Genomic DNA, 10,010 nt, shown 5'->3' with positions numbered 1-10,010 from the left:
TAGTTCAGCAGTTAGGAACATTTGTTGCTCTTGCAAAAGACCTGAATTAAACTCCCAGCACCTGCCTGGTGGTTCACAACCATTTTATCTCTAGTTCGAGGTGGATTAGATACCCTCTTCTGACTTCTGTGGGCACCATGGGATGCACATGCATGTGGTACATATACATGTATGCAGGCAAACACACACACAAAATAAAATGAATAAATTTAAAAATGATTCAGCTTTAAGGTGTGAACATTTCAGAGGAACAGAAGAAACTCAAAAAAGACCCTTTCAATTATAAATGAGGGAAACTTGGCCCTGATATAGGTGCCAGTTTTCTTTTTTAATCTAGGAGTAGCTGCAGGTGGAAATTGGTAATGGTTTGGTACTTTGTAAATCTGTATTGAGTCAGCAGACTTCTTGGGCATTGAGTCTTGGTTTCCTACCTCTGAACTGCTGAAAACTTGTGGCTTGATGATGTAGACAGACCCATCTGAAAAAAAATAGCTTTTCATGCCTTGATCCCACCCTAGTTACCTTTACCTGTTTACACCGAAAGTAGCCTACAGGGTGTGGTAGCTACTTCTTTTGTGTTGTGTTTTGGGGATGTGATAAAGCCAGTAATTCAGGACTTAATTCCTCCTCTTGTTGTATTGTAGGTTTGTTGTTATTTCAGGGAACCAGAGTATGAAATAGCTTTCTGGAGCTCCAGCCAGGAGCTAGGCAGAGTTTTTGTGATTGTAATCACGTGGTGATAACACTAGAGATAAACTGGACTTCTGTTATATTCTCACCATTCTTATTTTTTAATAGTTTAATAGGTACATTTTAGAGTTTCCATTTTGTGTGGAATTATATCTTCTTCAAGTGCTGTAATCAACATCATGTAAAATAAAACTTGGATAAAATATTCAAATCTAAAAAAAGATAGAGATCAATAGAGGAAAAAAACATGAGGTGCCATCTGACCTCCACATATATACATGTGCATACAACTTACACGAACACACAGCACATAATATTTGCATGAAATTGGATACTAAATCTTTTAAAAATAAATTATTTCTACAGTAGGTTCCCAATTCAGTATGTGAATAAGATTGGACAGAAAAGAAGTTTATTCGAAAAACATAATTTTGTTTTGTTTTGTTTTTAGTTACCCTGTATAGTCTTGGTTGTCCTGGAACTAGCTCTGTTGATCAGGCTGTCCTCGAACTCACAGAACCTGTGAGTAGATTTCTGCCTCCCAAGTACTGGGATCAAAGGTGTGCTCCTGCGCCACCACCACTGGCTGTTTCCTTATTCTTAGGCTTTATTTAGTGTGTGACAAGGGCTACAAGCCATGATGTTTAAGTGGAAATCAGAGGACAGCTTGTGCAAGTCTGTTCTCTTCTGGGAGTAGAATCCACGTCTTCAGGTTTGGCAGCAAGAGACTTTGAGCCATCTCACTCATTGCCCCTCCCAAAAAATGTTTTGAGTCTTTCCACATATTGTTTAAACACTAATTTTTCCATATTCTAGTTAAAAATGGCCAAAATCAGATAGGAAAATCATCTAGGAAATAGGGGTATTTGTATGGACACAATGTTTCTTTTTAGGGGTGATAAAAATGTTTCCAAAATTAAGTTGTTGGTGTAACTTAGTAAAAGTACTAAAGATCAGGGCTGGAGAGATGGCTCAATGATTGAGAACACTGGCTGCTCTTCCAGAGGACCTGAGTTCAATTCCCAGCACCTACATGGCAGCTCACAACTGTCTATAACTCCAATTCCAGGGAATCTTACACTCTCACACAGACATACATGCAGACAAAACACCAATGCACATAAAAGAAAAAAATTATTAAAACTTCAAAAAGAGAAAATACTAAAGTCAGTAAATTGTATATTTTAAAAGGGTAAATATTAAGATATGAGTTATATCTCAACAAAGCTGTTTAAAAAAAACCAGCAAACCTCAATTTGTACATGCACATCTGTCACAGTTACTAACTTTCCAGTCGTTTAATGGGAAATTATGTAAGCAAACATATAAAATTCAACAGAGAGTTCCTACATCTGGTTGTATTTTAGGAAATATTGATGGCCTAGAATTTACTAATGACGTATATTAAGGTAATAGCGTTGAACGATTAAGTATTTTATTCTCATTCAAAATATCTCATAAAGTGATTGTGATATACTGGAAGGTATAGGCTGAACTCAGCAGGTGAGTAAGGAAAAAAAAAACACTTCACCAAATATTTGATAATTTGATTTTGAGGAATTTTGTCTTTAACAGAGGGTTTGGGGTCTTTTTTGTTTGTTTTTTGAGATAGGGTCTTGCCATGGATCCCAGACCGGCCTCAGCCTCCTAGGTGTAATACCTTGCTTGCGTTCTTTAACGTATGTTGTAGACAGAGTTGCTGGTGTTTATATCTACTCTGGATCTTATTAAATATGTCTTCTGTTTCTGGTCCTTCAGGGTCATCCTATAGAAAAGCCGTACTGTTTGAACTAGAAGGATGACCAGGAAAGGCCATGCAGTGTTTTTAACTTCAGAGAGTAGCTTGGTGGTGTTATTTGTTTTTGCTCTTTGGCGGGCCTGCCACCCAACTCCCACATAAATCACACATGGCGGCTTATTCTTAATTATGAATGCCTGGCCTTAGCTTGGCTTGTTTCTAGCCAGCTTTCCTTAACTTACCTGTCTACCTTTTGCCTCTGGGCTTTTCCCATTCTCTTACATTTTCTTACTCTTACTCTGTGGCTTGCTGTGTAGCTGGGTGGCTGGCCCCTGGAGTCCTCCTCCTTCTCTGGCTACCTGATCTCTCCTCCCAGATTTCTCCCTCTATATAGTCTCTTGGCCTGTCAGCCCTGCCTATCCTTTCTCCTGCCTTGCTATTGGCCATTAAGCTTTTTATTAGATCATCAGGTGTTTTAGACGGGCACAGTTACACAGCTTCACAGAGTTAAACAAATGCAACATAAACAAAAGTAACACACCTTAAAATAATTTTCTCCAACAGCTTGGTAGCTATGCATGTAGATTTATTAATATTTCTTTCCCATTTGCTACCTTCTGAAGTTAGTAACACATCCTGTATTCAGATGTCCCCTGTATTCAGAAAGAAGTACAATACATTTGGTGTATCTATTTTCTCCTACAATCTCCTTCCAAGTTATTTCCACAGAAGTGTCATGACAGAACTCTTCACATAGATTTTAGCCAGCTTTGTCTTAATCTATTTCCCTAACAGCCCTGTTACTGAGCCTTGCTCTAAGGCTGCTTTCAGCAACTTTTCTGACACAGGTTTAATGCTGACTGGTCCCCAAACAATTGTAGAGCAAGGCTCCTTGCCAGGATAAAGAGTAATTATTGGTTTGCACATGGTCTAGCGGTCTAGCTACAGTTGTTGAATCTAGAGTATGTCACATGAAGATCAAATGTTGTTTACCAAGATGAGGTTAAATTGGCATAGCATGAGCAGGAGAAAGGGAAGGGAGAATGAGGTAGAGAGAAGTAGGCTGTACTAGTCAATTATGATGCAGCAAGGTTATTAACAGTGTATCTAATAATGAATCTCATGGGATTGAAAGGTTGACTGAATACTTTATTCAGGTGATCTTTAAGTCATTTTGGATTTGGAAGATAATATATAGTACTTAAAGGCTTAATTAAAAGTCATATGAAAGATGTACTTGCTAATAATTCTAGTAAAAATGATGTTTGAATAATACTTAAAAACTCAAGATGCCATTTTAGATACTCTTCTTGTATGTGCCTCTTACTCAGGTCTGGGTCTGACATAAAGTGTAAGATGGACAATTAATGGAGTAGAACTCTGTCTTTGGTTTCTGGAGATTTCATTCAAGCCACACTTGAAGACCCAGGCTTCTAACTCCTACATACAAGGTTGAGTTGAGGGATGGAAACCCTATTTGGATTTTCTTAGTTTTTGCCTAATGTTCTTTTTCTCTTAGAGGATCATTGTTCTATTTTGCATTTAATTGTCACATTTCTTTAAGCTCCTCTTGGCTATGATAGTTTCTCAGGCTTTGTTGTTTCAGGTTTCTTTGATAGTTTTGGTGAGTACTTACCAGATATGAAGCCTCTTGAAATATGATGTTTTACTCATGAGACTAGATTTATGGAGTTGTATGTCAAGAGCATGTTTGATCTTATAAGGAAGTGTTAAACTGTCTTTCACACTGGCAGTGATTGAGAGTTCTTGTCATTCAGCATCGTTGTTAGCATTTTGGAATACTATTTTTTGGACTACACCCGTTCCAATTGGTGAGGATATAATTCTTACAAGTCATTTAGTTTTATCATCATACTTTGTTACCTTTGTCTTAATATTTCTCTTGAAATTAGTCTTAAGATGTATGTGCTTTTCCCCTATACAGATAAGTGTTACAGATGTCTAACTAGTATTTATTATGTTAAAGTTACTTATGTTCTTTGCTTGCAAGCTACATGTCACTGATGTTAAGCTGTGTGTTTGACCTGAATGTCTCAAATTTATTGCTTTTGTTTAATTTTTTTTATTCTCATTTTCCATTCTTCAGTATCATTTTTGGTTTTTGTTTGTTTTTGCTTTGTTCATAAAGATTTTTGTTTCTATTACATTATGTAGTTTTGTACCAATGGCTAGAAGCAGATCGTCATGGCAAGAGCCAAGAGACTGCAGGTACGACTTCAGGTAAAATAGTTTAAAAGTGAATGGGGTACTAGAAATCATAACTCTAATTCACCCCACGTCCCATTGTGAATGTTACTTAAATTTGCTTAGACAAAATTATAGGTGATATTTGTATTTTGTTCTCTCAACTATATCTTAATTTTCATAAATACCTCACTTTGCTTCAAGCCTTGAAAAAATATATTTACTAGTCTAAGCTGTCTTGGCATGTATTTTCTATTTCCTTAGGAGGAGACACTTAATTAAAGCTTAAATTAGTGGATTACTTGGCAATATTATTTGAAATTAGGCCTGTATATAGTTTTAGTAAAGATATTAACATTATAGCTATCTTTTGACAATGGTAACAGTTTAACATAGGGCCCTTACAAGTATATAAATACTTGAAGAAATTTACAGTTCTTATTTGTTTCAGGACCATATTTAAAAGGTGAATTTTAATTTAAGGGGTTTATATAGAATTTCTATTTTATGTGAATCTAAAAATCTCAAACCCAATCATTTTTCCTGCTTATAAATTCTAAGTAGCACATAAAAATATGCATTCAAAATAAGAAGAGTAGGTTGTTCTCCCAGCTCCCTAAGGTAATTCTAGAACTCTTTTTTTCTTTTTTCTCCCACTGATGTTAGTAAAATAGAATAACTACATTTACTCATTTCTGAATCTTTACTAGTGATAACAGATTCTTTCCCTAATTTCTTTCAAAATAATATTTGCCAAGACAGCTATACATACAGCTGTGATCTTTCTGGTTGCTCTTCTTCTTCTTTTTTTTTTCTCCTTTTAACAATATAAGAGAAACTGGTGCTGGTGGTGCTAGTGACTGTGGTGGTAATAGATTTAAGAGTGGTGGAGGTGTTACCGAGGTAGTGGTAGAGATCTTAATAATGGTGCAAGCGAAGGTGGTGGTGGTGGTGGAGGTGGTGGTGGAGGTGGTGGTGGTGGTGGTGGTGGTAGTCATCATCATAGAGGATACGTGTTACTGTTTATGTGTTTTGTATGTGGTTTTGTGAAACCCTTTATGGAATAAATTAGTTGTGCCTTGAGAAGGTTGATGGTTCCACAGGCAACAGAACAATTATATTAAAAATAACACTGTTGGCGAGGTGTGGTGGCACACGCCTTTAATCCCAACACTTGGGAGGCAGAGGCAGGTGGATCTCTGAGTTTGAGGTCATCCTGCTCTATGAGAGCTGGGGCTATTGCACAGAGAAACCGTATCTTGAAAAACCAAAACAAACAAACAAACAAAAAAAAACCCAAAAACTGTTATGACTTCTCTTATTTGTATCTTCTGTCCCATTTATAACTTGACATCTGAATGAAGATGTTACTATTTTAACCATGCACAGGCAGGAATTCATTAAAAGGTAAGTAGTATTACAAGTAGTTATAGCCTGGGTTATGTTCTGTTTCTGTTTCTTGTTGTATTTTACATTTTACTTATAATTGTGGATAAAAATAGGCATTTCTGGGTCTTAGTTTGTGGGCAAAAGAGACGGTTTCTATAGCGTTGCATTGTCTGATGATAGACTTTTTGCTGTGACAATAGCTAAATCAGTTACAGGGTTTTGTTTTTTTTTTGTTTGTTTGTTTGTTTGTTTTTTTTTTTTTTTGCGACAAGGTCTCTATCCCTGGCTGTCCTGGAGCTCATTCTGTAGACCAGGCTGGCCTTGAACTAACAAAGATCCACCTGCCTCTGCCTTCTGAGTGCTGGGGGACTAAAGGTGTGCACAGCATGCTCAGCTGAGTTGTGTAGATTTCTAGAACCAGAGGACCTTTTTCTTGTCTATTTATTTATTTATAGACCTAAAGTGAAATGAAATCTAGTCTTTTTTAAACCAAGAAAATATAAAATACCTTAGTGTTCACACAAGCATCTAGTATCAGCTTAAGAACATCATTTATCCAGAAGTCAGCAATTTTGAATCCTGAATCCTGTGTTCCTCAGTCACATTGACTCATGGACAGGTTAACATTTATCTCCTCAACTTTTGATCTTTAGGAAACCTAGGAGCAAAGTATAAAAATTGATATTTTCCTTAAGAAAGCATTTACTTATTTGTCTGTTTGTTTTTTTTTTATTGAGAAAGAACTCACTCTGTAGTCCAGGCTGGCCTGGAATTCACTGTATAGTCCAAGTTGGACTAGAACTCACAGTGATCTTCATGCCTCTGCCTCTCAATTGCTGGAATTATAGACATGAAAACCACACCTAGTTTTGGGGTGCCTTTAATAGTTTCTCTCCTGGAAGGAGAAGCTCTCAACTCCTAGAATATGGAATTACATTCTAGAAAGATACAGAGCCGTGGTACTTGGCTAAATAAGTCAGGAAAGTCCAAAGAAAAATGACCATTGTTAAGGACTTCAATTAGAAGCTGTAGTTTGAAGCCGGGCGGTGGTGGCGCACGCCTTTAATCCCAGCACTCGGGAGGCAGAGCCAGGCGGATCTCTGTGAGTTCGAGGCCAGCCTGGTCTCCAAAGCGAGTTCCAGGAAAGGCGCAAAGCTACACAGAGAAACCCTGTCTCGAAAAACCAAAAAAAAAAAAAAAAAAAAAAAAAAAAAGAAGCTGTAGTTTGTTTTCAGCAAATAAATTATATGCTTTATTCATAAACGTTCCTGTACATTTAATATTGTAGTTTTCAACAAGATAGTAGTATGTAACATTTCCCTTATGTGATTTTTTTTTTTTAACTTACACAATTCAAGGCTGTTTCGTCTTTTTACCCCAAGTGGAAACTGAGTCAAGTCTAGCAAGATGTTAGTGCCACTTCTAAGTCTGATTGCTTTGTGACTCTTTTAATTGTGCAAATACTGGTAAATTACATTTATATCTTTCTATAACTGTAATTTGTACTTAATTAGAACTAAAAAATAGAAGCGCCAGGATCTTTAATCACAGCACTCAGGAGGCAGAGCCAAGTTAATCCAAGTGAGTTCCAGGACAGCCAGAACTGATAATAGTCTCAAAAAGACCAAAGAAAATAAAAGAAAGGAAAACACAGGAAACGGTGAAATTCCTTTGAGGTCTTCTAATCCTTTGGTACTACCTTGTTGACATTGAATGTTTAAGATCCATCTGAATCAAGCTATTTTATGAAACTAAGCTATTTGGGGGTAACAGTCTTATGAAATTAATTTGGTCAAGGAAATGAAGAACAAATCTGATTACTCTCACTGATTTTTTTTCTTGGGAGGGCAGTGGTTCAAGACAGGGTTTCTCTATGTAGCCCTGGCAGTCCTGGAACTTACTCTGGAGACCAGGCTGGCCTTGAACTCAGAGATTCACCTGCCTCTGTCTCCCAGATACTGGGATTAAAGGTGTGTGCCACTTCTGTCTAGCATATATATATATATTCCTACAGTTACCTTTCTAGAAATTTGACAGGTGATGACTTGGGAATAGAATTACTTCTTTCTTTAAAAAGTTAATGTGTTTAGTGTATTTTACCCACTAGGCAGCCCAGAAATGATGTTTCTGATTTTACTTATTCAGTCACTTGAAAGCCTTTATGGAAACAAACAAACAAACAAACAAAAACCTAACAAACAAAAAAACCCTGTCAGACACTTTTGTGGCAACTTAAACAAAATTGCCTATTCTGCACTGCAGCATTGGGTTTATGTATAAAACTTCAGTGTAGTAACCTTTTTTTAAATCAAGATGTTTCTTCAGTGAAATGTTTCCATATAAATTTTTATCACCATATGTTGAAATGTATATAATAATTACATGCACCGATGTTATTAGTGTACTTTGATATTTAGTGTTAAATATAGATGAGATTTTAAAATTCATATTCTAAAGTTTTTAAGTACAGGTTTCTTTGTCTTTTATTTTTTTATATTTTTATTTGTTAATTTATTTCTTGGGTTTTTTAGACAAGGTCTCACCATATAACCTTGGCTAGCCTGGGATTCACTATATAGAATTTACGGAGATCCACCTGCGTCTGCTGCCTGAGTGCAGATTTTTCACTGATTGTTCTCCCGTTGACAAGTATTTTTCAAATAAGGTTGTTAAATATAATCAGAAAATGTGTTTAAAATATACGTGTATATTAGCCAGGCATGGCTGCATACCTTTAATCCCACCACTCAGGAGGCAGAGGCAGGCAGATTTCTGAGTTTGAGGCCAGCCTGTAGAGTCTATAGAGCAAGTTCCAGGTCAGTGCTACAAAGAGGAACTCTGTCTCTAATAATAATAATAGTAATAATATATAGTAAATATTTTTTAAATAATTATGTCTTTTTAAGTTCCAGTTATTCATTGATTATTAATTATTTGTTGTAGGTGAGAATTTTGACCAGAGTCCTTTGAGAAGAACGTTCAAATCCAAAGTTCTGGCCCACTATCCTCAGAACATAGAATGGAACCCTTTTGATCAAGATGCAGTCAACATGGTATATATTTTTCTTTTTCTCCTATTTCTTTAGTATTCCTTTTATTTTATTAGGATATAAATGATAAATGTCTGTATTATTTAATACCATTAATACTTTAAATTCTATGAGAAATAGTATTTTTAAGATTTTATTTTTTAAATGTGTCTATTTTTTGTATGCTACATGTGTATGATGCCCACAGAGGCCAGAAGAGAGCATCAGATCCCCTGGAGCTGGAGTTAGAGGGTCAATTCAGGTCCTCTTGAAGAATGTCAAGTGCTCTTAGACACCAAGCCATCTCTCCACAGACCTCTAGAACTATAACATTGTCTCTCTTTTTCAGATGGGGAAACTGAGTCTCAGAGAAGACACTGTCTCAAATTTTTCACAGCAGTTATCACAGAATATTACTTGTTAGTAATATACAACAGAACCTCAAGTTCATTTTATTTCTTGCTATTAAGCTGTGTTTGGGTTTGTATTAATACATAGATGCTTGGTAAACAGTGATAAACCACTCTGTTTGCTTTAGGAACGGCGCACAATACATTTCCATATATCAAGGAATAATGTATAATGGGTTTGTATTTTGTTATTTTTCACAGACATCATGAAGATGGAAAGGAACTTTAAAACTTTTATTTATTTATATTTTATATATATGGGCTCAGTTATGCCACAGCATGCATGTGGAGATCAGAGGACAGCTTGGAAGAGTCTGTTTTCTCTTTCTACCATGTATGTCCTGGTGATCAAACTCAGTTGGTCAGGTTTGGTCATAAGTATGTTTTTACCCACTGAGCACCGTACCAACATTTTCTTTTCTTTAATAGACAGGGTTTCACTCTAGCCCAGACTGGCCTTGCACTTTTGGCAGTCTTTATGTCTCAGCCTCTCAAGTGCTGTGATCACTGCTCTGGGCTGTAAAGGAGCTTAAATGCATCATTTAAACA

At 36.3% G+C, this 10,010-nt stretch overlaps 1 protein-coding gene across 4 annotated transcripts in view; it reads left to right on the top strand.

The window, feature by feature from the left end:
- Positions 1-10,010, top strand: part of Dennd5b (DENN domain containing 5B) — a 148,386-nt gene that overhangs the window by 26,603 nt on the left and 111,773 nt on the right. For 2 of the 4 annotated variants that reach the window (XM_052721942.1, XM_052721946.1), the window contains exons 2-3: positions 4,604-4,669; positions 8,966-9,075. In XM_052721942.1, coding sequence (XP_052577902.1) covers positions 4,604-4,669; positions 8,966-9,075 — 176 coding nt within the window. The remainder of the gene's footprint in view (positions 1-4,603; positions 4,670-8,965; positions 9,076-10,010) is intronic. The other 2 variants (XM_052721943.1, XM_052721945.1) reach the window with 2 other exon arrangements.

Source organism: Peromyscus californicus, unplaced genomic scaffold (assembly GCF_007827085.1).
Source record: "Peromyscus californicus insignis strain IS unplaced genomic scaffold, ASM782708v3 Scaffold_6__1_contigs__length_162567912, whole genome shotgun sequence".
In the NCBI taxonomy this organism is placed as follows: Eukaryota; Metazoa; Chordata; class Mammalia; order Rodentia; family Cricetidae; genus Peromyscus; species Peromyscus californicus.
The sequence above is the reverse complement of the archived record's forward strand: the minus strand, read 5'-3'. Positions and strand labels throughout refer to the sequence as shown.